General features: G+C 48.3%; 1 protein-coding gene across 3 annotated transcripts; it reads left to right on the top strand.

Moving 5' to 3' along the window:
- Positions 1 to 150: 150 nt before the first annotated feature.
- On the top strand, positions 151 to 27,379 carry KCTD10 (potassium channel tetramerization domain containing 10). 3 transcript variants are annotated; one of them, XM_002752979.6, is made up of 7 exons: positions 151 to 191; positions 6,518 to 6,731; positions 14,751 to 14,920; positions 18,068 to 18,154; positions 18,460 to 18,512; positions 19,814 to 20,009; positions 24,208 to 27,379. In XM_002752979.6, the coding sequence occupies exons 1-7, from the start codon at positions 189 to 191 to the stop codon at positions 24,430 to 24,432; spliced, it is 948 nt and encodes a 315-aa protein (XP_002753025.1). In that variant the 5' UTR covers positions 151 to 188; the 3' UTR covers positions 24,433 to 27,379. The 3 variants fall into 3 exon arrangements, with proteins under 3 accessions (XP_002753025.1, XP_009002819.1, XP_035113418.1); XM_009004571.5 differs by having other exon boundaries at positions 18,065 to 18,154; XM_035257527.3 differs by lacking the exon at positions 18,068 to 18,154.
- Positions 27,380 to 27,828: the final 449 nt, after the last annotated feature.

Genomic DNA, 27,828 nt, shown 5'->3' with positions numbered 1-27,828 from the left:
TTGGAAAGAAAGCAGCCCGCAAGGCGCACAACGGATGGCTTAAAACAGTGCGCTCTGCGGGGCGGAAGTGGGGTGCGGACGGCGGAAGTTACTGCCCCGGCCCCGCCTCCGCCCCCGGCTGGCGTGAGCTGGGTGTTTCCTGCCTCTCTCAGTCCGGGTTTGGAGACTCTGGCGTCCTCCGACTTTTCATGGTAGGGAGGGCGGTGCCCACCGACTGGGGGTTGCGGGCGGCCGAGGGAGCTGGGCAGCGGCAGAGTATAAGGAGAAGGGACCGAGGGGAGGGGGTGCGATGAGGGGCAGTAGCGATAGTGGAGAGGCATTTGGGGGATTGGATGGGGGAAAGGCTGGGTGTGGGGGAAGGGCTTTGGGTGGAGAATTAGGGGTGGAGGTATCCCTGGCAGTTAGAAATCTGGGAAGCGCATTTGGGCTTGGGGAGTAGAATATGTGTGTGCGTGAGGAAGGGATGTCTCCGAGTGAGTCCTGAGTGCTGGTGGCAGATGGGGTTTGGTAACTGCCAGGAGAACAAAGAGATAGCAATGAAAACGGACATTTGGGGTGGAAAATGAGGATTTGGAGGATTACGAAGGGGAATGGGCAGGTTATGAGGTGAGGTAGAATTTATTGGGCGGAGCGTTTGGGGTTTTGGAGGTTGTTGGTGAAGTCGCTGAATTTGCAGGAAATGGGGAAGGGGCTTCCAGCTGCGTCTGAATACACGGGCCAATGGGGGAAGAAATCGAGGGAGCCCAGCAGGCGGTTGTGCGTTCAGTGCTTGGAATTCTGGGGAGAGATGCCAGGAGCCTGAGGTCAGGATACCTGCGCCATGGAGTCCAGCGCCGCAGCTGGCGCCTGGGTACTTATTTGTAACTTCCATTGAGGCCAGAGGTGACCGCGCAGAAGCAGCGAAGGATGTCTCAAGATCTGTCTCTCCGCTGTGGGGTTTGTCTGCTTGGGATCCTCAAGGGTTTGTTCCCTGAATAGTTCATTGTCCCTGGGTAGAGATGACTAAAGATTGGCCCAGATCTTCTTTCTACTTGTTTGCTTGTTTGTCACGTCCCTGTAAAGTGCAGTCTTTAGGGAAAATCAGTCCCAATGATGCTGCTGAAGGAAAATCAGTTATCCTGTATTTGACTTTGACTAGTCTCCTCCATTTTGTGCAAAATAAGGACCAGCTGAGGGGAAGAAGGCAGCATAAACCAGTAGTTCTCAAACTGCGGTCCCACCAGCAGCAACACCTGGGAACTTGTTCAAAATGGCTGAATTTTCAAGCCCTATCACAGACTACTGAATCAGACATTCTTGGGGTGGAGCCCATCTATCTGTTTTAACAAGCCGTGCAAGGGATTAGAGTAATGATATCTTATTCAGACTGTATAATGAAAGGGGCATAAGAGTCGGGAGTCAGAGGGCTCTTATAGGTGTGATTCCTAGTTTTCTCCCCTAAAACTAGGGTTGATGATAAAACATCTTTCTTACTGGACCATTGAGAGAAATAGGCCAAGAGTTTGTATATTAAACACAGGACGAGAATGTCATTCGGTGGAACAGTTGGAGTTGGTGGTAGCTGTCTTATAAGCAAATTTTGGGTGTATTATGTGACTGATGTGACCAAGTTTAGTTGAAACGGAACAGCAGACTTTTCTGAGTTAGAGAAATGCCCTGAGTTTGGGAAGGTTTTATAACTGGCCTCAATACAGTGTTTCTTCAACTTCTTTGCGGTAGGAATCCCCTGAGATGATGCTTTGCCTCACATCTCTGGCATTTCTTAGACAAAGCTGGTTAAACACCTTAGCTTAGGTGGCAGTGAGCCCTTGTCCCACGTCGGAATCCCCAAAGAGTTTTTTAAGCACTAGTGACTCATCAGCCACCCCTCCTCATCTCTGATTAATTGATACTGATTAATTGATCTGGGGTGTAGCCTAGACAAGCACGTGTTTGTGTGTGTGTATGTGTTTGAGAGAGACAAGGTCTTGCTCTGTTGCCCAGGCTGGAGAGTGCACTGGTGTGATCTCGGCTCACCAAAACCTCAACCAATCTTCTGGGACTACAGCTGTGTGCCACCACGCCCAGTTAATTTTTTTGATTTTTTTTTTTTTTTTTTTTTTTGAGATGAGGTCTTAAGTTGCTCAGGCTGGTCTCAAATTCCTGGGCTCAGGCAATCCTCCTGCCTCAGCCTTCCAGAGTGCTGGGATTATGGGTGTGAGCCACTGTGCCTGGCCTAGCATTAGGGTTTTTAGGCACACCCAGGTGATTCTAGTAGCCAGGGCTGGGAACCAGTGGCCCTAAAGTTTGAGAGATCCAAAGGAAATGATATAAGGACTAGGTGCCAAATACTTTAACATTCATTCTCTGAGGGTTTTGAAGATTATGGTTTTAACACTCTATTTTACAAGTTAGAAAACTGAGACTTGGATTAAATTGCTTAAATTTCATGAAGGAAGTGGTGGAACTGGATTGCAATCCAGGTTTGCCAAGACTATTCAATTTTCCTTAACACATGCATACAAGACTTCTAGAAAGAAGCATACAGAAAATGGGTTGGGGGCGTCGGGCCAGGTGCGGTGGCTCACACCTGTAATCCCAGCACTTTGGGAGTCTGGATCATGAGGTCAGGAGTTCAAGACCAGCCTGGCCAAGATGGTGAAACCCCGTCTCTACTAAAAATACAAAAAATTAGCCGGGCTTGGTGGTATGCACCTGTAATCCCAGTTACTTGGGAGACTGAAGTGGAGAATTGCTTAAACCTGGGAGGTGGAGGTTGCAGTGAGCCAATCATGCCAGTGCACTCCAGCCTGTACGACAGAGTGAGACTTCATCTCAAGAAAAAATAAAGAAAAGAAAATATGGGGTCAGGATTTGGTGCCTTTTTTCCTACTGTACTTGCCTGGGCCTCCTTTCCAGTCAATTATTTTCCCCTTCAGCTGCTTTTCATATTTTCATGCATGCATACAATTGCTTCCTGCTGTGGCTCTGAAGCTGTGAAGTGGGGGCTTGCTTTTGTTTATGGTGTTTGGGTTTGTTTTTATGTGTCAGGTTGGCAATTCACTGGGCCCAGACCATGGAGTTAATGGTAGCTTAAATAAGGGGTACAGTGCTTTTTAGGACAGTGAGCTGGAATCTTAATGGGCTTTAACATCCCCTGGGGGAGTTTTTAAACATTCTGCTGCCTAGTCCATATCCTCGACCAGTTATATCGGAATTTTCATGGTAGGACCTAGGTGTCAGGGATTTTTAGCTCCCAGGTGATTTTGATTGTCACCAATTGGAGAGCCACTGTTTAGAATCAGCAACATTATATTCAGGGGAGATGGAAAGGAGAGAAGAGAGACTGACCCATCTAACTGGAGTAAACTTCTGATTGAATCAGGTCCGTAGCCAGTATCACAAGTATTCATCGCCTCTTTGTTTCACATAACCAATTTTTGCTGTCTCCTGCCTCACCTCCTCAACATCATTAGTAATGAAATTAAACCTCTGAAACAAATCAAAAAGCAGCATCCTGTCTGAGTGCGGTGGCTCACGCCTGTAATCCCAACACTTTAGGAGGCCGAGGTGGGTGAATCACCTGAGGTTGGGAGTTCGAGACCAGCCTGACCAACACAGAGAAACCCCTGTCTGTACTAAAAATACAAAATTAGCCAGATGTGGTGGCACATGCCCATAATCCCATGCCCTAAGGCAGGAGAATCACTTGACCCTGGGAGGCAGAGGTTGCAATGAGCTGAGATTACACCATTGCACTTTAGCCTGGGCAAGAAGAGCGAAACTCCATCTTTAAAAAAAAAAAAAAAAAGGCAGGATCCCAGTCGCAGCAGTGGGGAGAGCCCTCCCCAGAAAGGTTTGCTATGAGGGTGTATGTTCCACTGCCTCTGTTCACTGTAACTTGGGCTCAAGGACATGACCACTGCCAAAACTTTTCCCCCAGGGCCTCTCCTACTATCATGTTGACTAACCTTTGGAGGGGGTGGGCTCCAAAAAAGATTCAGTGCTTTTGTTGCCTAATCTGGAGTCTCATTCTAGATCTGGATGGCTCCTGCCTTTATCTCTTAGTCTGTCATTAGAGCTGGAAACAATCTCCAGAGGGAGAAAGTAAGTTTGAGACTTGAGGAGCATTCCCAAATCATCATAACTTGTGTTTCCTGTCCAAGTGTTTACTCGGAACCAGGGAGCCCTGTAGGGAGGTGAGACTGTTGGCCCTGGACACAGCTACTCAGTGGCAGGGCTGGGGCCTTTAAGCACAGGTCGACTCCAAACCCTTAGCCACACTTTACCTCACAACTTTTTTCAGGGCTTTTTGGACTCTTTAAAGAAGGGAGATGAGGCCGGTCTTTCTCAACTTATATGTCATAGCTCTAAATCTACTTGGCGTGATGGGCTCTGGGCCAGCCCCGACTTGCCCACATCCTTCACTGGCTCAACTCCTGGCTTAGAGAGTGACTGACCCTGTCAGGGCTCTGGCATCCAAATCCACAAAGTGGAAATAACTGTAGCTGTCTTCCAGCATTGTTTGGATTTTTAAGGCATATGGTGATAGAAATTAAGTGGTGAAGGGACATTGAGGGGCTTTCTGGAGCCATGGAAATGTTCCAAGACAGCTTGATTGGAGTGGGGGCTACACAGGTGCAAGTATTGACCAAAACACATCAAACGGTACACCTAAAATATACTTTATTATGTGCAAATTATCTTTAAAAAGGTACTGGAAAGCCAAAACAAGGTACAGTCATGCACTACATAATCACAGATTGGTGACAGACTGCATATGTAACCGTGCCGTAAGATGATAATGGAACTGAAAACTTCCGATAGCCCAGTGCTATTGTAGCTGTGATTTCACTTGTAGCACAACATACAATGTGTTCATGGTAATGCTGGTGTAAACAGAACTACTTCACTGCCAGTAGCTGCCTGTTAGTGTGAGGTCTCTGGGAACTGATTTCAGTACATAATTGTCGATAATAGTTTTATCAGGTATAATCATAGTACACATTCATTATAGAAAATATGGAAAAGCTAGAAAGGCACAAAGAGTTTAAAAGCAATTCCTTTTCAGTTTCAGGGAATAGTTCAAAATAGTTGTGTGCTGTCAGTGCACTGCAGCCAAAAACCACAAGGAGCATACCTGTAGTCAAACAAAGTTGGGTTTATTTCCTGGTTGCATTGAGGGAGAACTGGGGATGTCTCAGAGAAGGGCTTTGGGCTTGTGTTGGGTGATTTGAGAGAGTTCAGAGAAGTGGGGCTTTGCCAAGGCAGGCGGATCACCCCTGGTCAGGAGGTTGAGACCAGCCTGGCCAACATGGTGATGCTGCTGGGAAGCTGAGCTAATTCTGTGATTGGGTCTCAGTGATTCCTGTCTTGAAAGCAGGAAGAAAGGACGGAGGCTAAACCTCTAATTGGTAAAGCAGCAGCTGCAACTCATATTAGCCAGGATGGGGGATCCTTGGTCATTTTTGGATTTGGGATAATGTTTATGTTTTTGTCAGAGACATGATGACTGAATGGTCCTGTTTTTGTCTCATTGCAAGGTCACAGAGTGGCCTTGTCTGATGGTGATGTGCTGTGAAAAATGAGTGATGTGCAATGGGAATGGTAAGGCCAGCTGTGGGGGCCTGGCCAGGCCGGCTCCTGGCTGTCAGGGCTGCTTCTGTCTCTGTGCCATGCCCCAGATTCAGCAATGATTCTGCCCACCCTTACATATCTCTAGCTCTACAATTTTACCTGTTCGTTTCAGACATATTTTCTGAGCACATATGTGCCAGATACCAGTCTGTTTCCAGACCTGCCTAAATCAGCCACCGTATCCATTTCTTTAAGATGTACCAGAGAGTCGGCCATGGTGTCGGGGAGATTGTAGTGGGATCTTGCTCTTTTGGGCAGCACTAGTCTAGGAGGTCTAATTTTGCCAAAACTTGGTTCCAGAAGTTTCCGTGTCTGTTGTTTAGTCCTCAGAAACACCTTCTTCCTACAGTGATAGGAGTGCGAGCTGGAATCCCATTCAACTTCATAAAAGCTTTTTCATCTGTGATGCAGCTGAAAGATGACACTTGTAGCTAGCTATTCTGGTACATGGCAATAAGGAAACGTAAAGAGACTGGGGCAGTTTTAGGGTGCAGCAGGGTGTTCATTTGTATAGGTGCTAGGCAGAAGGGAAGTGCTTCTAACACAAGGGTAGTGGCAAACTGGTGCCTGCCTGCAGGGTCGGCAGGTGAGGTCAGCGTATGAGGCTATCTTGGTGGGCTTTGGGACCTACTAGTGATGCATGGCCCTCTCTAGGGGGCATTCAATACCCCAGCTCCCACCAGTTGTGGCCCTGCTAGCCCAGTTGACCTCTGATTCTAAGAGAAGCCAAAAGTCCAGATTTTTCTGTGAGTGTTCCTTACTTGTCCACATTGGAAGCAAACTTTTCAATGCTGTGTGTGCATGGCTTAAGCAAAACACATCTGGAGGTCAGGTGGAGTCCACAGGCTGAAAGCAGTCAACCAGGCCTGATGTCCTGACCCTGTGTCCTCTCCACTGGCAGGAAGAGATGTCAGGAGAAAGTGTGGTGAGCTCAGCGGTGCCAGCAGCTGCCACCCGCACCACCTCCTTCAAGGGCACCAGCCCCAGCTCTAAATATGTGAAGCTGAACGTGGGCGGAGCCCTCTACTATACCACGATGCAGACACTGACCAAGCAGGACACCATGCTGAAGGCTATGTTCAGTGGGCGCATGGAAGTGCTCACCGATAGTGAAGGTAAGCTCACCCGCCACGCTCCCCATTTCGTATCTGGTAACCCTAACCAGATACTAAATCACTTTTGGTCTCATTTTCTTCCTCTGGTGAAATGGGCATGACAGTACCTCCTCATGGGGTCATTGGCACATAGTATTCATCCATTCGTGGTCAATGCACACACACACACACACACACACACACACACACTTTCTCTTGTGGAAAGTCATGTTAGTAAAAGGCAAAGAATTGTTTAGAGGGGTCTTGTCATGACTACTTCCTACCCACCTGGAACGATCAAAGAGCCCCCAGCATCGGAGCTCCATCCCTATCTGGCTGGGTTTACAGGCAGGTCACATGAGGTTTAAAAATAGCTCTGTCCTTCATTCCTTGGCCTGAGATTGCTTAGGACCAGGCCAGGGCACAGCCTGGCTTGACCTTGACCCTGCCTTCCTGTTTCTGAGACTGGCCTTCTGTGCTGCTGCCCTACCTTTCTGGGGACATTGACTTGCGAGGGTGGGTGAGTGTTCACATAAGCAGGTGGGACTGAAGGACCTAAGCCTGGTGTCCCGCAGTTCATTCTCTGATCCTAAGAGGGCCGAAGTTTGGGCTGCCCACTGGTGAGGGTGTTTTTCTCTGTCCCAGGGAAGGCCAGGTTGTGGAGCTGGAGGTTCCGCTTCCTGTCAACTCGGGTTTCTGGTCAGGCAGCAGTGAACTGAGGTTCTGCCATCTCACACTTAGCTTTTGATGACTGGGAGGATCCCCTTGGCTGTGCCACACCCCACATTGCCCGAGAGTGTCTGTGGAAATCAAGACAATAGCACCCCAGCTGCCGGAGGAACCAGGCATTATCTGAGAACCAGGATTGTTGTGGTTTTTCTTGTACCCCACCCAGTCTCTGGAGCGGCTCAGGAAAGCCTGCTGAGTTGCCTTGAAAGTTGAGTGAAAGCCTCTTCTCCAAAGCCTCGCCTTGGTGGCCTGATGCTGTATCAGAAAAGAAACGGACTCCTCTGTCCCCCTGTCCCTGACTGGACAGAGCATGTGCGTGCTACCAGCAGGACTGCTCGCCTTCTAAATGCCTGCTACGCGATGTTTTTTGCCTAGTGCTGCCTGGAAAACACATCTTCTCGGGGGACACAGTGTCATTTTGACTCTGCAAACTGGCTTGTTTTATGTAATTGGAGCTCAGCCCTTGCTTCATATCATTATAAAAAGCTTATAGTATGGCATTCTTCCTTCCTTCCTTCCTTCATTCCTTCTTCCTTCCTTCCTTTCTTCTTCCTTCCGTCCGTCTGTCCGTCCTTCTGTCCGTCACCCAGACTGAACTGCAGTGGTGCCATCAGAGCTCTGCAGCCTCCACCTCCACAGCTCAAGCAGTCCTCCCACCTTAGTCTCCTGTGTAGCTAGGACTACAGGCATGCACTACCAAACCCAGCTATTTTTTAGAATTTTGTGGAGACGGGGCCTCACTATGTTGCCCTGGCTGGTCTCGAACTCCTGGGCTCAAGCCATCCTCCCACCTCAGCCTCCCAAAGTGCTGGGATTACAGCCGTGAGCCACCACATGCAGCTGATAGGTATTGTTTCATTAAAATCTCACCAGAATGCTTTGAGGGGTGAATACTATTGTTATCATTCCAAGTGAGGAGTCCCCATCTCAGGGGTGAAATGTTTTTTCAAAAGCTGATGGGACTAGAAAAGATGAAGCTGCTGAACCCAGGACTTGCCGGCTCTTACTGTCTGCTGTCCATGGCTAGATGTGGGCCTGGCCCCAGGCCAGACTGTTTGATTATGGCATCCTTACAGTTTAACTGCTGGCTTTGTGCCGAAGCCCTCTGGTGGGGGCCCTCGTGAAGGCCTGGGCTGGTAGGCTGGGTATCTGGCCTTCCAGCCATTGTTGTGCCTGGCAGAGCGATCCTATTGGTCCTTGGAGAGAGAACTGCACAACCTGACCGATGGCCTACATGTTGCCTCAGATGCAGCCTTGGGGCTACAAATTGGGGTAGGATCCCAGCATCTTGCAGCTCCACCCTGGCCTACGGGCAGGAAGCCTGTCAGCTGCAATGAAGTTTGCTACAAATAGGCAGAAATGCCAAGTGCAGCTCAGCCAGGCAGTGAATCCAGCAGTACAGCTTGCTGGATAAAGGACGGGGCTTTGAAGGTCCTGAACAGTGGAGGCTTCCTGTTGCCCAAGAAAGTGATTGCTTCAGGAGGGGGACCTGGCATCCAGCATGGGGGAATAGTCTCCTTTTTGCTCTGGGCTCTGCTAGCTGTTTGAGTTTTGTACTGTGTGTAAGTAATCCCTAAACCAAGAACTTCGGTGTTGATGTTAGCCGGGCCTGGGTTCAAGTCCTGGCTCTGCTGCAGGGTCACAGTCACAGCCGACATTTATGGAGTTCTGTCTACGTGTTGTGCTAATTTTGGCCCATTTGCCATTTGCTGATAATGTAACATTGGACAAGTGGCTTTTTCTCTGAACCTCTTTCCTCCTTCCCCAGTGGGGAATGATAACGCTTGGCAGAGTTGGGGATTGAGTGAGGACATTGGAAAGCACTTGCCACAGGGCCTGAGATGTTGGGAGCACTCCGTAAATGGGAAGTGTTAATGATGGCTTCCTTCTGAGTGGAAAGGTTGAGGGGATGCGTGCTGCTGAGGAGCTGCAGAGAACCAGCTCTTAGCAGCATGTGGGGAGAGGCCGCCCGCTTGGCCTTCAGGGATGAGCGCCCCACAGTTCCACACCACCCCCATGCAATGGCTTTTCTGAGAAGGCGAGGATGCTGCAGCAGTGAGCAGGCCTTTCCCAGACTCTTTCCAGAAAGGTTCAGTTCCCACAGTGCTTGAATTTTCACCTGACTCCTGGTCAACATCACCTTTGGTTCCCGGATTTAGCACCTTTCACAGTGGATTCTGTTCAGCATTTGCCTGTAGTGGTCTGTTTCATCCCTGTGCTTGGTATAATACTTCCCCCTGTTGTATGTTTTCTAATGTCTTGCTAATGTGTTTTGGAATTAGGGAGTGCGTACACTAGATTGAAGAGTCATTCATTTTATGATCACACACTCCCCTCGAACAGAGAAGTCCAGTCTGGTCCATGGCAAAACCGCAGTTCCTGAGGGTTTCCCTGAGATCTCCAGCCCTTCTGCCTTACATGACAAGGCTCTTTTGTAAAATTCTGAAGTACCTGAGAGCTTTAAATTGTGAATAATATAACAAACTCACCCGTGCCACCATGCTTAGCCCAGGCATAAAGTGTGACCTGTACCTGTGGGGCCCCTTTGTACCTTCTCTGTTTGCTTCTCTCCCTTCCAAAGGAAAGCATTCGGGGTCACTAGGTGGATCTCAAGCTTGGCTACAGAGTGAGTCACCTGAGGAGGTCAGTACTGGTGCCTGGGTCCCAGCCAGGGTGTGGCCCGGCAGCAGGATTTTGAAGAGCTCTCCCGGTGATTCTAGCACGCAGCCAGCGTTGAGAACCACAGGTGTCGATCTTTCCAGGTATTGCATTTACTACAGCTGTGCATGTCCCTAAACAAGGCGCTGCTGGTGTGTTTTTAAATGTGATGTAAATGGTGCTGCACAGTTTGTATCTGTTTTGCTTTTGCTTTGGGATCAATCTACATAGCATGATGCTTGGGAGATCACTCCACAACTGAATAGCTCCCATTAGGAACTTTCCCAGTGGTGGAGTGTCCAGTCTAGAAGTGTACAACCACTGCCGGAGCCGTAGTCTGTTGATCACGTACAGGGTTTGCGGCATTCACCATTAGGAATGTGTCCTGGAACACTTTCCCCGTGAGTGGGAGTTTCTCTGTGCGATGCTGCCCAACCTTTGCCACATCCTGGCGCGTGTAGACAATCATATTTTCACTTTGGCAAATGAGGGGGCTCCAGACTACCTAGACCACCCCGCCCCAGCCATCTCGGGCTATGGCTTTATGATCTTACCCACTGTTGGGAGCTCGGCCCTAGAGTTCATTCCCAGGAGGGGAATTGGGGGCAGCATCTTCTGCTTCATTAGATATTGCAAGAGTCCCTTCTAGAGTGGTTATGGGAACTTCTACTCCCCACAGAAGTCTGGATTTTTGCCAACCCTTGATACTGTCCAACCTTTTAATTATTTAATCACAAATCTGGTGAGTATGCTACCTTGTTTTATTCAGCATTTCCTCATTTCTGGTATGTTGAGCATGTTTTTATGTTTGTTGGTCTTTGGGTTTAATCTTTTACCTGCTTGATTGCATCTTTTCTTACTACTTAGTGTGAGTTCATATTCTTTGGGGTCCACTGCTGCAAATAGCTTCTCTCAGTCTGACTTAGGTCTAAGGGTTTTTAATGGGGCTTTTTGATACCTCAAAGTTTAAATTGCGTTTTTACACTTAGGTCCTTGATGTATCTCAGTGATGCCCAATCACTGGGTGATGTTTTGGGACCTTTAGCAACGTCCAGAGACATTTTTGGTTGTCCCGTCTTGGGGGAGGGGTGCTTCTAGCATTGAGTGAGTAGAGGGCCAGAGATGCTGCCAAATACCCTACAGTGTACAGGGCAGCCTCCCAAACTAAGAATTACCTGGTCCAAAATGTCAAAGTGTGCAGCTTGGAGACCCTGCCCTAGGGATTCTGATTCAGGAATGAGGCCAGGTTCTAGAATCTGAATTTTTCACAAATAACCTTGGGTGGCATTTATGATCAGGGATGTTTGGGAATCACAAAAATACAGAGAAGAAATACCTTAGTATGGCAAGGAGAGGTCAGTGAAGGTTCCCTGGAGGTGGCGGGAGAGGGGAAAGAAGAGGTCAGACATTCAGGGAGAGAGGAAGCATGCTCATGGGGCATGGAGGAGGGGAGTTTAGTGGCTCAATCCCCCTGACGCCCAGAGCAGCCGTCTCTCTTGGTTCCCTGAAAGCAACACTGACTCCATCCCGGGGGCTGGAACTTGCTGCCTCTGGATGCTCCTGCTCTGCTTCCAGCAATAATGATGAGACATGAGATTGTCAAAGACCCATAGCTGCTTTTAAGGGCTGTTGGTAGATCCAGCATTCTGCTGTGTGCCTTCAGTACATTCTCTCATCATATTTTTATGTCAACCCTGTGAGATCATTTGTAGAAGAGAAAACTGTTAGAGGTTAAATGAAGCACTAGTGTCATCCAGCAAGAAGGGATGAGAGCTGGGTTTCCAACACCTAACTGCTGTGCTGTGCTGTACTGAGGACGTCTTGGAGCCCAAGTCCAGCACGGCCCAGTGTGGTCCCAGTCAGTTCTGCTCTCCAGCCTTGCCTAACGGGTCGTGGGATCCCAGGCTGCCCTGACTTGGACAGCCTTCCTAAATAGCCCTCGAGCCCCATGGCAGCAGGCAGGAGACCCCCCACATGCGAGGAGCTGTGTGACTTCCACTTGCCTTTCTACGTGCTAGGCGTTTGAGCTGACTTTCAAAGGGATCACTTCCTGCTTTGAAAGCAACCACAGTATCTTAGAGTCAAAACGCTAATTGAAACCTCCTGGAGAGTGTGCCTGGCTCCTTTGCCCTTATTTGTCCAAAGTATGATTCCTTCACCACAAGCATTTCCTGATGGCATTCTTGAGCCGGAGCCCAGTGTCACGGTCCGCCTGTTCATTTATGGGAACTCTGGGCTGTCACTTGGATAATTGATTTCAGGGCCCTGGGCCTTCCTAAGCAGCTGAGTTCTGCAGGCATCAAAGGCAGAACGTGGAAGTTTCCTTCCGTGCACAGCTCAGTTGAATTCTATTTATCTTTTTCAGTTCGGGTGGAAGGAGTTTTCCTGTGAGTTCCTTACTTTTTCTTTGTGGTCTAGTCCTGCCGCCTCTGCTTGTGAATGGCACTGAACCTCTCTGAGCCTCTCTTTTTATCTGTGGAAAATGCAAGGAATGAGCCCCCCTCAAAAAAGAACTGGTGGAAAGATGATACAGTCCTTCCGTGCCTTGTCAGCCTTCTGAGAAAAAAGTACTTAGTGCTGGTAGCACAGAGGCCTTAAGCCTGCAGGCCCAGCTCAGCTGCAGATGTGTTGTGTTTGCCTCGTAGTGGGTTGATGACAGTTTTGTTTTAATTAGTTTGCCATCCTGTAAAAATCAGAGGATTCACAGAAAAATCTGGATTTCTGGTATTGCATGGAACATCAGAGCTCACAGCTCTTGGGCCCACATTCCTGCCTGGACTCTCTTGGCTGGAGTGGGCAGAGCCTGCCCCTTTTGGGGGCAGGGCAAATGCTGTCCTGTCAGCCCTGGCCTCAGCCCCACCCAGCTGTACTCCTTTATGCTTGCGGGGCCCCTAGGCATCTGCGTTGTATAAGATATTGATCTATGTTTTGTTGTCTCAGATATAGAAAGGAGTGGGGTGGGATCACATCTGGAGGTCACTGTCAGAGTGATGTGATTTACCAGGCCTGGGAAGGCCTCTTTCTTCCCTGAAACCAGAACTTGACTCAGGGCTACACATTTGTATTGCGTTTTCCCCCATTGGGATATTCTTCCCACCTGCTCAGGAAATTATAACGGTGTGGAAGTAGGAAGTGGAAGGCGCTGGAGGGCAGAGACCGTTCCTTTAAGAAAAGGCCCAGGAACATTAGACTGACCAGTTTCATCAGGGGAACATGGAAACGGCCTTGTTACCAAACTTTCCTGGCAATTGATGCAAAGAATACCAAACAGTGCCCTAAAACCATGAGAGGGCACTTGGCAGGGACTGCATTTGCCAGGTAAGAGGTAGGGGAAAGTGGAGTGTGAAAAAGATGCATTTGCTGCTCTCGACTTTTGCTGGCCTCTGCCGCGGATCCAAGGCCCAGAATGAGTAGGACTTGGAGCAGGGCACAGCGTTGTTAGGAGTGGAAATGTTGGCCCTTCTCCCAAAGTGGGGAGGAAAGTGGCAGCATAAAGCAACTGATTCCTGTTGAAGCCTCTCCGCGGCCCTGCACGTTGGCATTTTCCACCTGTAATGTGGGGCAGGAGCCTTGGTGACGCCCTTGCCTGAGGTTGCCCTGCTTGTCAGGAAGGCCTCGACTTCACCCTCTCATCTGTCTGGCTTCTTTTTAGAGCTTCACATTTGCTGTTGGGAGATGCTTGGTCTTTGCTCCATTTCCTGCCTGCCTTTCTGGTACCTCCTCCTTCCAGGCTCCAGTCCTGTCTTCTCCTCCAAATACCACTTCCAGAGACCCTGCATGTCAGTCTAGGAGTTCTGAAAACTCCCAGGATCTCTAGTGGAGGAATGTCGGCTCAGTGACAAGATTTGAAAGGACATTAAGCAGCAGAGTAGGGAGTCTTCCTGGTCTCAGTCCCAAGAGTGTTTCATGGTGCCTGGATTTGGTCAGCAGTTGGGACCCTTTTCCATATCTTTTTTTAAATTTTTAATTTTTTTAGTTGGGGTATCACAGCAACCTTTTCCATATCTAATAAAAGCCGGTTCTGTCTCCCTGTGTTGACCGAGCTGCTTGAGGGTGGGTTCTGTCTTGGTCATTCACTAGCCACTAAGTGCTTGCTGCAGGAAGTTGTGGGATGGGACTTCCTGTGTTGGTGCTGGTTAATGTCTGGCGCGCAGCCTTGGGAGCCAGAGGTCACAATCTGCAAGGGTGAGACTGTGCTTCCTTAGAAATGGCTCTGTTATGTGACATCTGAAGGAAGCTTTGTAGAAAGAGGAAATAGATTTTTTTTACCCAAAGGGCTTTCTCCTATCCTTGGGATGTGGTCATTTGGGCCTGTTTTACCCAGGTGTGGTACATGAGGCCCCTCTTGGATGTCCTTTTCTAGGGGGTATTTGGGGGTACTTCAGAAGTGTACTAATGGGCCTCAGAAGTTGAGATGTCCAACAGAGCCTATGACCAAGGTCACTTGGGTTGTGATTGTGTCTGGCCAGCAAGGCCTGGAGGCTGTTGGGGTGCCCAGTCAGCCCTTAGTGGGCAGGTAGGGCTGCCATTCTCCAGGCAGCCCCGCTCTCCACTGGGGGTTAGAGGGAGCCAAGAGACACCCCAGCTCTGCTCAGTGCCTCCTACGAGAGGAGGGCTCGTGTAACCAGCCCCTGCCTCCTCCTCTCCCTGCAGGCTGGATCCTCATTGACCGCTGTGGGAAGCACTTTGGTACGATACTCAACTACCTTCGAGATGGGGCAGTGCCTTTACCCGAGAGCCGCCGGGAGATCGAGGAGCTGCTAGCAGAAGCCAAGTACTACCTGGTCCAAGGCCTGGTGGAAGAGTGCCAGGCAGCCCTACAAGTAGGCATCACCCTTTCTGCCCATACGGGTGGAGAGGCGCCAAGCCTACCTGCCTTCCTCATTTTCCCTCTCTACAAAATGGGGACGGTTTCTGTCTGAGATGTTTTGAGTTAATGAGTTTGCCCTGGAGTGTCTCCCCTTCATTCAGAGTGACCCGAGAGGCCTGCCTGGAACATGCGGGCCTCCTAACTATTCTCTCACTCCTTGACGTCCCCACGGTGTTACATCTTCTCATGTGTACATCTCAACCCTTCAGCAGCAAACCCCGGGGTAAAACTTGGTCAGTGCTCAGGACCAATCTTAGGGCTTACTCTAGTCCCACAGGTCATTGTTGGGAGCTCGCATAATCTGTACAGACAGACACCCCTCACTCCATAGCTGGACTGAGCAGGACCATGGAGGTCAGGTCTGGTGACATAAAATCCCACAAAACCAAAATGCTTCTAGGCATAGCCAACACCCTTTTATTTCAGAGAAAGTTACAACCTGGCAGAACATCAAAAGTGTCCCTTTGGGTGTGGTAGGAATCTGGTCTATGTGCATGATGCCCTTGCTGTGTCTGGCCCCGCATCAGACCAGTCCCCACAATGCTGAAACCACCTCTGCTCTGAGAGTGAACTCACTGTAGCTCGAACTGAATGTTGCAGCATTTATTTTTTTATCGGTATTACATTGTTAAAAAGTGATGCATCCTTTAAGAAGTCAAATCGTTTGGGAGGCTGAGGCGGGTGGATCACGAGTTCAAGAGATCGAGACCATCCTGACCAACATGGTGAAACCCCGTCTCTACTAAAAATACAAAAATTAGCTGGGCGTGGTGGCCTGTGTCTGTAGTCCCAGCTACTCAGGAGGCTGAGGCAGGAGAATTGCCTAAACCTGGGAGACGGAGGTTGCAGTGAGCCGAGATCGTGCCACTGCACTCCAGCCTGGCGCCTGGCACCAGAGTAAGAGTCTGTCTCCAAAAAAAAAAAAAAGTAGTCAAATAGTGCTGCAAGGTTAACATCAAAAACACCACCATACTCCTCCTCCTCCTCCAGGCCTGCAGTGACCTCTGTGAATTTGTTCAGCAGTTTTTTCGGTTCACATTTATGTTTCTGCATAATTAACCTGTGCTGCTTTTTATTGAATTCTCAGTTTTTGAGATTAGCTAGTGGCATGACTACTAGAATTTAGCTCACACACTGCCCCCACCTCCACCCCACCAAGCTTAGGCATACATATTCCCTCTCCCGTTCCCCCAGCACAGTTCATCGCAGTTTTGGTTAAATTCAGAGTTTACATCATGATGTGTAACTATGGCTGACAGTTAAGCCACAGAGTGTACAATGATTCTTTTCTTTCTTCGGTAACTTTTAAGTGTGCCAAAGTTGTGTTTGCTTGGTTTTCTAAGTGTGTGTTCCCACTTCAGCCCCACGTTCTCAGCAGTCGAATACTAGTGTGTGCAGACACATCAGGGGTGCCGTTTCATCTTTGTCTTGGAGACATCCCCCCGGTCCCCTTTCTGTTAGTCTGAGGTTAAACCTCCAGGACTGACCTCCTAATTCTTTCCTCTTAGTGTCTCTGGCTTCATCCTTTTTTTCTGCTTTCTCAGGAATTTTATTTTTCACCTTTATTTTCATTTCTGTTCTCTTCTTTCTGACTTCCAAGAGCCTTTCCTTGCTCTCTGAATGCTCTGCTTTCCGCAGCGTGCTGATCTTGTTTTGCAGGAGGCCATATCTGCTCTCATCTGTCTAATGATACTGTCTGTTTTCTTTCTTCTGCCTTCATAATCTGACTCCTCCTCTTTTCCTCTCTTTGTTTTCGTTTTGCTGTCATGTTTAAGAGGCTTTTCCCATGTAATCTGATGATGCGTGGCTGTCTGTTGAAAGAATAAGACTCTGAAAGCTGTGTGTGCAGGGGTGGTCCTTGTCCACTGGGCTGCATTGTGGGTGATAAGACAGACTTTTACAGCAGGACCCCCGACTATCAGAATCTGCAAGCCATTTTAGGGGGCAGATGGTCTGTCTCCCTGAAGAGAATTCCTCTACTCTCCTCTTGCCTGATGGGTCTCGACCTGGCTGGCTGCCTTTAGGGGTCTAGAAGGGAAGGAGCTGGGGCTACTCATCATTTAGTGTGAAGATGTTCACTTATCCTCCCCACTCCCCCAACCCCGCAGAATCGCAGCTCAGCCCTCCAGCCTTCTCCTCTACTGTGCTAACCACTGTAGGAAGGCAGACCTTTCTTCTGCCTGGGTGGGGATGGAGATGGACTGGGGGATCTTCCCAGTACATCTGCCACTGGCAAGCAAACCCCTGTTCTTGCCTTGTGCTCACCAGCCTTCTGAGCTGTTCTGTGGAAGATCAGGCTGCTCTCCCGTCTGCTGACATGGGTTTTAGCTTTCCTCCCTCCTTGGTTACCACTCACTTTTGATCTTTCTACCATCAAATTTTTGATCCATCCATCCCCTCTTCCTTCCCTGTCCTCCCTGTCCTCGCCTCCCTTCCCTCCCTCTCTTCCCTCTCTTCCCTCTCTTCCCTCTCCTCCCTCTCCTCCCTCTCCTCCCTCTCTTCCCTCTTCCCCCTTCTCCCTTCTCCCCCCCCTCCCTCTCTTCCCTCTTCCCCCTTCTCCCTTCTCCCCCCCCTCCCTCTCTTCCTTCTCCTTCCCCCCATCCCCTTCCCTCCCTCCCTCTCTTCCCTCTCCTCCCTCTCTTCCCTCTCCTCCCTCTCGGTCTCCTCCCCTCCCCCCCCCCAACTCCCCCGCTTTCTTCTGCTGACCTTACTTGTTTTTTTCCCCTTATGGGTTTATACTTTTTTTATTCCTCTGCAATCATCATAGTGGGGTTGTGGGGGCTTTTGATTAAATCACATTTCAGCTGCCATGTTGAGGGTTTATTTTTGAGTGGCTTCTTGGGCTGTGGAAAATGTGTTGTCATTGTTAGTACTGACTCAGCATCCTGGCCTATAATGGTCATAGCCAAAGAGCAGGCTTACTGGGAAATTCAACTCCCTGTCTTCCCTGATCTAGTTCATTGGTGGTGAGAATCCTCCTCTCTTCCGAGCCGTGACCACCCTATCTCCCCTTGCCAGAGCCTGTCTGTCCAGCGGGTCAGCTTTAAAACTGCAGTGCTAGGTAGGCCTCCTAGGCTGAAAGCATGTTTTGTTCCAGCAGAACAAAGATACTTATGAGCCTTTCTGCAAGGTTCCTGTGATCACCTCATCCAAGGAAGAACAAAAACTTATAGCGACTTCAAATAAGGTATGTTGGAGGCACCCTTGTGGAATTTCTTTTGCTACCAGCAATAGTGGAGGTTCTTCTGAAATCAGTTTTGAAATAAAAACATATGTAATTGTCTGAGTGAGGCCTGAGAAGGGGTTCAGAATGGGAAGCTAGAGCTCATCTTGTGTCCCCCTGCTATTGGGTCATGCGGTCCCCTCATAGATAAGTTATGCTTGTCTGCCTCTTCTGCTGTAGGGCAGGGCCCCAGCCCTATGGGAAGCCAGTAGTTCATTGCACCTGCCTGCCAAGTAATTCTCTTCTTCTTTTTTTAAAACCACCCACAGCCAGCCGTGAAGTTGCTCTACAACAGGAGTAACAACAAATACTCATATACCAGGTAAGGCGTCAGCCAGGAAAGACAGCTCCACTTGCTAGGAAAACCTCCACCCACATCAGCCAGGCCCAGCTCCTCTTGGAACCTTCAGATGAGGATGACCCGTCTTCTCTGCCTGGATAGATAGGTAGACAGATGGATAGAGGGGTATAATAACTCTGAGCTGTAATTCACACATACTACAAAAGTCATCTTTTTATATATTCAGTTCAGTGCTTTTTCATGTATTCACAACGGAGTCTATCACCACTGGCTAATTTTAGAACTTTTTCACTGCCTGAAAAGAAGCCCTCTATTCATTAGCAGTCACTCCCCCATTTTCCCCCAGCCATTGCCTCCACAACCCCACAGCCCCAGGTAACCACTAATCTGTTTCCTGTCTTGATGAATTTTCTATTCCAGACATTTTTATATGAATGGAACTGCATAATATGTGGCCTTTTGTGACCAGATTCCTTCACTTAGCATAAAGAGGTTACTCGAGGTTTTCAAGGTTTATCCATGTTGTAGCATGAATCAGTGCTTCATTTCTTTTTATGGCAGAATAATATACTCCATAGTGTGGACCACATTTTCTTTACCCATTCATCAGTTTGATGGACATTTGGGTTGTTGCCCCTTTTTTGCTACTGTGTGTAATGCTGCTGTGAACGTTCATGCAGTCTTTGTGTGGACATGTGTTTTCATTTCTCTAGGAGCAGAACTGTTTAATCATTCAAGGACCTGCCAAACTGTTTGCTAAAGTGACTGTACCATTTTACATTCCCAGCAGCACTATATGCAGGTTTCTAGAATGCCTTTTGGGCTTTGAAAACATGTGGCTCTAATTCAGCAACTAGAGGGATGCAGGAAGGAGTTAGTGAGGTTACTCGAGATCTTTTAAAAGACCTGGGATATAGAGTCTCTCTTGGACAGTGCCATTCTGCTCCTGGTGAGGCTCGGTGAGGTGCTCTCCTCCACCTGGTACCTGTGTCCAGTGGCCCAGCAGTATCTCTGGCCGTTGCAGAGCAGTCATTCAAGCACAATGGTTAGGAGCACAGACTCTGGGGCCAGGGCTGTCCTTTGGGGGGGGGCTCTCTGTCATTGATTAGGTTTGGCCTTGAGCAATTACCTAATTTCTGTGATCCTCACTTTCCTTCTTGAGCAGTGGAGATTGGAGTACCTTTGTCAAGGGATGATTATTGTGAGGTTGAAATGAGATAGCGGAGAAAAAGGGCTCAGTAGGGCCCTGTGTGTAGAAGGGCCCAGCAAATGGTGGCAGTTTTCACCAGCTTATGGTCACCATATGAAATGCTCTTTTATAGCAATTCTGACGACAACATGCTGAAAAACATTGAACTGTTTGATAAGCTGTCTCTGCGCTTTAACGGAAGGGTCCTGTTCATAAAGGATGTCATCGGGGATGAAATCTGCTGTTGGTCCTTTTACGGCCAGGGCCGCAAGATTGCTGAAGTCTGTTGTACCTCCATCGTCTACGCCACTGAGAAGAAACAGACCAAGGTAAGAGCCTTGAGAGGACAGTTTGGAGTGGCTCTTCTGAAACATATACCTATAGAACTCACCGTACAGAGGGAAACACTTTTAAAATGCTTTGCTGGTCTTGTGGCTGCTCATCATTAAAATACTTATCCTTTAGGGCCTGCAAAGAGCCAAATATAGGGTCCATCTGGGATTCCTTAGCTCCCTACCTTGTCTTCATTCCAAGCACGCTTGACTCCCTGACTGGGCTGGACTCTGTGCATCTGTGTTTATATCATCCTCTCCAAACCAATAGGCTTGACCTGTCCTTTGACTTATCCCACCGTGCCATTCTGCAAAGCTGGATCGCTCTGCAAAGTGCTGCTAGAGATCTGGCCCACTCTTAATGAATTTGCCTCTTCTGGGCTCTGCAATTGGGTTTTCTGCTTTTTTAACTTTTAATCACACTACACAAGCTGTCATTTCTTTAACCTATCTAAGGGAAATCTGGCTATCCAGTGACATGCCGCAGGTTTGCTGTGGGCTGATGGCCATGCCTCTTGTCACCCTCACACAGGAGGCTCAGGAGCCTGTAGGTCATCTACCCAGGTTATTGTCCCTGCAGCTTTTGGGGGTAGACAGTTCTGCATGACTCTGGAGCTGACCTCGAGCAAAAAGCAAATGAGAAAAAAAATCACAAAGTAGAAACCAGAGGGTTTTTTTTTATTATTGAAAATGTAAACCATACATAGAATGCAAGTGTGGTGATCTCCCCTGTACCATCATGCCACTTCGAGGGCCATCAGCTCGGGCACTGTCACTCAGTCTCTATCTACTCCTCTTCCCCAGCACTCCATACAAGACGAATTTGACAAGATACCTTATTCATAAGCATTCAGAATATTTCCTAAAAGAATATATATTGTTTTTAAGGTAGCCAAGAAGGGAAAAACACTGAAGTTCTTTTTGCTTTCAAAGATCCAAGGGGCAGGGGGCAAACCAGAACCATTTGCTTCTCTCTCCACATTGAGAAGACATCACACCCCTTTTCTCCTGTGAACGTTTTTTTAGGGCTGTGAATTCTTCCTGTAATTAAACCCCCAGTCTGTCATGGTTTGATTTTTTAAATATACCTGGGCTGCCTCTGCCCTCAGGTATTAAAAGGATAGTCATCATATTGATTAAAAGATTAAGACTTCTCATTTTTAGAGCTTTAATAAGGAACAAGGGGATTTAGAGACCACGTGGTCTGATCCCAACTGTTTCTAGATTAGCGGACAGGTTCAGGAGGGGCCTGTTCTTGTGTTTGTAAAGCTAGTTAGTGGCAGAGCCAGGATGGGAAGCCAAGGTCCTCTTTCTTTTCTCTCTTGTTTTGAGAGTGTTGCTCTGACACCCTGGCATGATCATAGCTCACTGCAGCCTTGAACTCCTGGGCTTAAGTGATCCTCCTGCCTCAGCCTTCTGAGTAGCTGGGCCCACAGGTGCATGCTACCATGCCTGGCTCATTTTTTAGAGACTAGGTCTCACTACGTTGCCCAGGCTGGTCTCAGTGACCTCCTGGCTTCAAGTGATCCTCCCACCTTCACCTCCCAAAGTGTTGGGATTACAAGCATGAGGCACTGCGCCCAACCCATGTCACTCCACTTCTTCCTCTCTCATCTCTACTCTGTTACCGAGCCCTTCTGGTAAGTTGGGTGTTTGTTTTGGGGTGTTGGTTATTGCATTTGTCAGTTCTCAGGTGCTCATTTGGTTTTTCTCTCTCCTTGCTAAGACTCCCTGTTTCCATTTGCTCTGAGAGCTTTGGCTCTTACTTACTGGAGCATTTTAATAAGACCTGCTCTCAGGTCTTTGTCAGGTAATTCTAAAACTGTGTGTCACCTTGGCACTGGCATTTGTCTGTTATCATTTTCCACAGGAGTTGAGAATTTCCCGGTGCTTGTGTATTGAGAAATTCTGATTGTATCCTTAACATTTTGAACATTGTTATAGGGCTCCAGGCCTTGTTTAAATCCTAGGGAGAACATTGATGTTTTTGTTTTAGCCAGCCATTGATCCAGTTAGGCTCAGGCTGCAAGCTCTAACCAGCCTTCTGTAGTTTGTAGTTGCAGTGACAGTTTGGGTTTCAAAGGCTTCAAATCTGCCCCACCTGTGTGCCACGTTGTGGCCCATCTGTATCTGTTGCAGGTTCGGTTCTTTCGGTCTGCGTATGTGGTTTAGGGGCAGATCTTGCGGCTGGGTGTGGGTCTAGGAGTTCATATACAACTTCACAGGCTGCTTTCTGAACCTCCCCTTCCTTTGTAATCTCCACGGTTCTCTAAGCTTCCCTGGAATCCCCTTTTCTGATTGGCCAGCCAGAAAGCTTGGGGGTTATCCCTGCTTTGCCACCCACTTTCTGTGACCATGCCTATATTTTGGGCCCAGCAGCATGAAGATAGAAAAAGCAGCCAGATTCACCCAATCCTTTTGTGACCACAGCTCTTCTCATCAGTAAAGAAGGTTCCCTCTCTGAGTTTTGACTCCTGCAGCTCTGGTTGTTGCCACAGCCTCTGCTGCCACAGGAATGCTCAGGGCTGCATGCAAGCAAATAAAGAAAAGAGCTGAACATGGTGGCTCACACCTGTCATCCCAGCACTTTGGGAAGCCAGAGCAGAAGGATTGCTTGAGTCTGGGAGTTCAAGACCAGCCTGGGCAACATAGCAACACCCATCTCTACAAAATTAACAACAACAAAAAAAAGCTGAGCATGGTGGCATGCGCCTATAGTCTCAACTACTTGGGAGGCTGAGGAGGGAGAATCATTTAAGCCCAGTAGTTCAAGACCAGCCTGGGCAACATAGCAAAACACCCGTCTCTACAAAAAAGTTTCTAGTCCCAACTACTTGGGGAGGCTGAGATGGGAGAATCATTTGAGCCTAGGAGTTTAAGGCTGCAGTGAGCTATGATCACGCCACTGCACTCCAGCCTGGGTGACAGCAACACTCTTTCTCAAAACAAAGAGAAAAGAAAGAGGCTGTTGGCCTCCCATCCTGGCTCTGCCACTAACCAGTTTCACAAACACAAGAATAGGCCACTCCTGAACCTGTCTGCTAATCTAGAAACATTTGGGATCAGTCCACGTGGTCTCTAAATCCCCTTGTTCCTTATAAAGCTCTAATAATGAGAAGTCTTAAAATTTTAAAGCTTAATTAGCCAGATCTCATATCTAAAAAAAAAAAAAAAAAGCAGGATTTCCTTGAAGCCTCTCTGCCCGTTAGACCCTGTTGGCCTCCCTGGAGACCTTCTGGAGCTCTTCTGTCCTGGGGCCATAGCAGGGCTTCAGGCTGCATCAGTGCTGGCAGCAGCAAGCAGTGAACTCGCTGTGGGGCATGACTCCACATTCTGATGTTCCCCTCATCCCCCTGCCATGATTGACTTCTGAGTCCGCAGTTAGCTGCTATGTGCATCCTGGCTTTGCAGTGTCAGTGAGGAAAACAGGGTAGAGAGTGCCTGCTCCATTTTTCCCAGAACCGGAACCTCCGAATCCCACCCTTAAAGTGGAGTCGAGTCTGTGATCACATGTGTGGGACCTGCTTATGTGGCCCTCCTCCTCTTCATCACTCCTTAACTCTGAAGGGCAATGAGCAAACACAGTGGTTTGCCAAGCAGGAGGGCTTATTTCCATTTCTGGGGGTCCCCAGCCGGACCCTGTACAAAAAACTGCTTTACAGACTGCTTTCAGGTGTGGAAGGACTTGTGTGCAAGGTTGCAGCTCTGATAGTTAGGAGAAGTATATTAGCACTGACCTAAATGTCCATCCAAGTGAATTGGTTAATTGCATTATCGTATTTATAATTTCTTGATGAAGATTGATCTCCAGGTTAAGTTAGAGATGAGAGGAAGACACGTTCAAGTCTGTGTTTGGGACCACCTTATGTGTTTTTTGAAGTGTATGAATATATATGAACCTATATTCACAGCACAGAATCTCTTGGAGAGGGTAAAAGAATGAAAAATTGTACCTTTAAGAAGGGAAACTGGGGGGAGGGATACCTGTTTCTCTGCGTCCCCTTGATTTTTTGTGCATTTAGTGCCACATATAAGTTGCCATTGTAAATATCAGTTTATTTAAAAATAATACTGGTGGCCTTCAGCAGAATCCCAGGGGCCTGACTGAGCCTGGTGGCGCTGCTTAAATTAGTGCAGGTGTTTGGCAGAGGGGTTAGGCCGTAACTTACCTGCCCTGTATTTTGTGGGAACACAGGTGGAGTTCCCCGAAGCCCGGATTTATGAGGAAACCCTGAATATTTTGCTGTATGAGGCCCAGGACGGCCGGGGACCTGATAATGCACTCCTGGAGGCCACAGGCGGGGCAGCGGGGCGCTCCCACCACCTGGACGAGGATGAGGAGCGGGAGCGGGAGCGGATTGAGCGTGTGCGGCGGATCCACATCAAGCGCCCCGACGACCGGGCCCACCTCCACCAGTGAGCAGGCAAGCGACCAGCCGCCCTACTCCCACCGCCCCCACTCCCTGCCGCGCTACGCCCAGATCCTGTGCAGGTTGCCGGGCCCCTTCCACTTTCCCTGGAGCCTGGAGATACTTTTGTAATAAGCCAGGTGATTATTTTGGTATTTCTTGACAAGGCAAATTGATGGTCTTGACCCACGCGTGTACCCCCGTTGTTGAACAAGCCGAGTCTAAGATCTCTACTTTTCATGAGAATCTGAGACTCTTTGGAGCCAGGCTTTCTCGGTTCTCAGAGGAAGTATGAATGTGTGTGAAATGTATGTGAGAACTTTTGTTTGCAATATTTATTTTTGTGGGTGTTGACTTCCTATATGAGCTTTTTGGGTGACACTCCCTTAAGAGTTCAGTTTGACAATTCCCAGAGTTGTTCTGCCATTGGAGGCCACCAGAGGTATCTGAGCTCCCTGGTTCCTAATTCATAATCTTCCAGCCCCAGCAGGTCTGCTCCTGGTTCCTGTGTGTTTGGCCCAGGCACAATCCCCACCGCTTTGCTAGAAGTGCTTTCTGCCATGTGGCTTTGGGCCTAGAGCATGTTGATAATTGCAGCTTGTGGCAGTGGAAAGTGGCTGAATGAGCCTCTGAATCATGACTAGTGCAACTGTGGTTGCAAGTCTTTTGCCACTGGGGGCTGGTCCTTGGCCCGGTGCTTACTGGGACCCCACGTGTCTGCGTAGGAGCAGAGCTTTCCATGGCAGGAAGTGTCCAGCTCTGCTTCTGATTCTTTCCCCAGCTCTAGCCCCCTCCACTTGTTTTCCTGGTTGGCACCACTCCTCTCCAGGAAGGCCATCTGACTCTGTGACAGGCACGGGTCACAAACTACCCCTACCAGGGATCCCATTCCTCTTCAGTCTTCTTCCCTGTGAAGCTGGGCTAACTTTCTAAGTCAGTTTGCTTAGAAATTCAGTGTGGCCCAGACCCTTTGTCCTCCCAGTCTGGCATCCAGGCAGGGACACCCTCACACCACCAGCCCCAGGGAGCTTCCCTGCTGTAAATACAGACCCCCTTGTCTTTGCCTCTGATTTTTATACAGTGTAAAGTGGACAGCAGTGAACAGGTTGAGGATGTCGGGGTAGATAGATACCTTTGGGTCTGGTTTGTGTCTGTGTTCATGTTTGTTTAAGGGATGTGTGCGACTGTGGGTGGGGATGTGTGCTTGTGGGGCACAGGTGGCCCCTGCCAGAGCCCAGCTGGGCGCAGCACCCGTATAGGATGGGTGTTCTCAGTGACCTACCTCCCAGGCTCCTCTGCGCCTGCAAAGGAATAGGAGTGAGTCATGACTGACAGGGGTGGTTGAGACTAGACTAGGTAGTAGTTATCGTTATCAGGAGTTGTGACTGTGTGTCAGCTGATGGATGGGTTGGTCAAGGGAATCGTTAACTGTTTTATACCAAAGGTATTAACATGGGCAGCCTTTGACAAATATATTTCAAAAAGCGAGTTTATATTTTCAAACGGTTTTTACAGCTTAGACTTTGTACGTACTGCCCTGCCTGTGACAGTTGTATGCCTTCATTTTGTATCCAGCAGCAAAGCCTACAATAAAACTTTCAAACAATCATGACTGAATGTCAAAATCATGTACCGGGCGCACACTTTTTAAACTGTCGTGTGAGAAACTTTTATATTAGGCTATTTGGATTTTATTAAGTGCTAAGGAAAGAGGGCTTACAAAATAATGTTTCATATTTTCTACTGTTTAAATTTTAAACACCAACCCTGCCTTTTGGGTTGAGCTTTTTTAGAAAGTTGAGGTGAACGTCGGCCCAGAAGACGGAAAAGCCATTGTACAAATAGGTGTGTTTTTTCTGTTTTTTTGTTTGAGACGAAGTCTCACTCTGTTACCCAGGCTGGAGTGCAGGGGTACAATCTCTATTCACCGCAACTTTTGCCTCCCAGGTTCAAGAGATTCTCCTGCCTCAGCCTCCCGAGTAGCTGGGATTACAGGCACCTGCCACCACGCCCCGCTAATTTTTGTATTTTCAGTAGAGATGGGGTTTTGGTTTCACCACATTGGCCAGGCTGGTCTCAAACTCCTGACCTTGTGATCTGCCTGCCTTGGCCTCCCAAAGTGCTGGGATTGCAGGCATGAGCCACCACACCCAGCCATATAAATCGTTTTTTAAATGTCTGTGTGAAGAATGAGTTTGTGGAACAATCTGATTTGCTGTGGTTCCTATGCTGAATGAGCTAGTGTTTCTGGCAGCTCTCTACCCTCACTTTTCCTCCAACTTTGCACCTGTAGTTTTGAGTCTGTCTCTCTGGAATGTGAACAGGTTTATAAAACATTCCATGGTGAAGATTCTGTAGGCTGCATCATAGCCATGAGTGGACAGATAGCATTGGCTGGTCCAAGCTCTGTTACTGAATATACAAGGAACTGATTTATGTTGGCTCTAAGGGCAAAACCCAGTATTTATCATGTAAGCACTGTCCAAGTAAAGCATTGGCCCAAGCTTTGGTAAAGAGTCAGGTTTCACTGCATTGTAATAACTACAATTGTTTACAAATTGGAACAGCTTTGGTGTGTTGTCATCAAGGGTTTTTTTGTTTGTTTTAAATAAGTCCTCTGATTGTAGTGACTGGGGCCCATGCCCGAGACAATTCCTGGCATATTCTGTCACCCTCCTGCGGGGGGACCACTGTGCGGGGACCCCTTTTCCCAGTTAGTTTGTGTGTCTCCGTACCTTACAACATGGATTCAGGACCTGAGGAGTGTGAACAGCACTCAGCCCTCGCGCTGGAGCGTGCGCTGCTTTAGGGCTCTACCCAAAGTCACTGTAACACAGTTAAGTGTGTCATTAACCTTTCTGTCTTTTTGTGCTATTAAAAATGCTCAAACTTAGATGTAATCGCTGTATACTGTGCAAACATTTATGGACATGTAAAATAAAAGTCATATAATGCTTCTGTTTCTGGGTCTTTTCAGACTTGCCTGGCACAGTTTACAGCAAAGGCAGGCCCCTACATTCTACCTCACCCCCTTAAAGCCACTCAGGATGGAAGGGAAAGACAAGTCATGTTTCTGTGGTGTTTGAATTCAAACACCAAAAGGAAGTCTTGGGTCAAAGGCTGCCTGGCTTGTAAAAAGAATTAGCTGCTGTTCCCACCGATTTACTATTATGGGGCAGAAGGCTTCAGTTCACCAAACCCAATCCCTTGATGCATCTGAGTTCCATTTATTTAAAGCCGAATTTAAATTTCGCAGCTTTAGGAAATTTTCTTTACTTAGTCTCAGACCATACACCGTAAGTCACTAATAGTTGAGACTTGAAGCAAAGCCATTAGGCTAATGGATGTAAACAAGAGTTAGGTTCCTACAGCATGATGCTGGGCACAGAAACATCACCCAACTTCTA

Source organism: Callithrix jacchus, chromosome 9 (genome assembly GCF_049354715.1).
Source record: "Callithrix jacchus isolate 240 chromosome 9, calJac240_pri, whole genome shotgun sequence".
In the NCBI taxonomy this organism is placed as follows: domain Eukaryota; kingdom Metazoa; phylum Chordata; class Mammalia; order Primates; family Cebidae; genus Callithrix; species Callithrix jacchus.
This window is presented reverse-complemented; position numbering and strand designations above follow the sequence as displayed.

Coding starts and splice junctions, on each gene's coding strand:
- KCTD10 (XM_009004571.5), top strand. Junction 18,155..18,459: donor TTATAGCGACTTCAAATAAG/GTATGTTGGAGG, acceptor AACCACCCACAG/CCAGCCGTGAAGTTGCTCTA. Junction 20,010..24,207: donor CTGAGAAGAAACAGACCAAG/GTAAGAGCCTTG, acceptor GTGGGAACACAG/GTGGAGTTCCCCGAAGCCCG.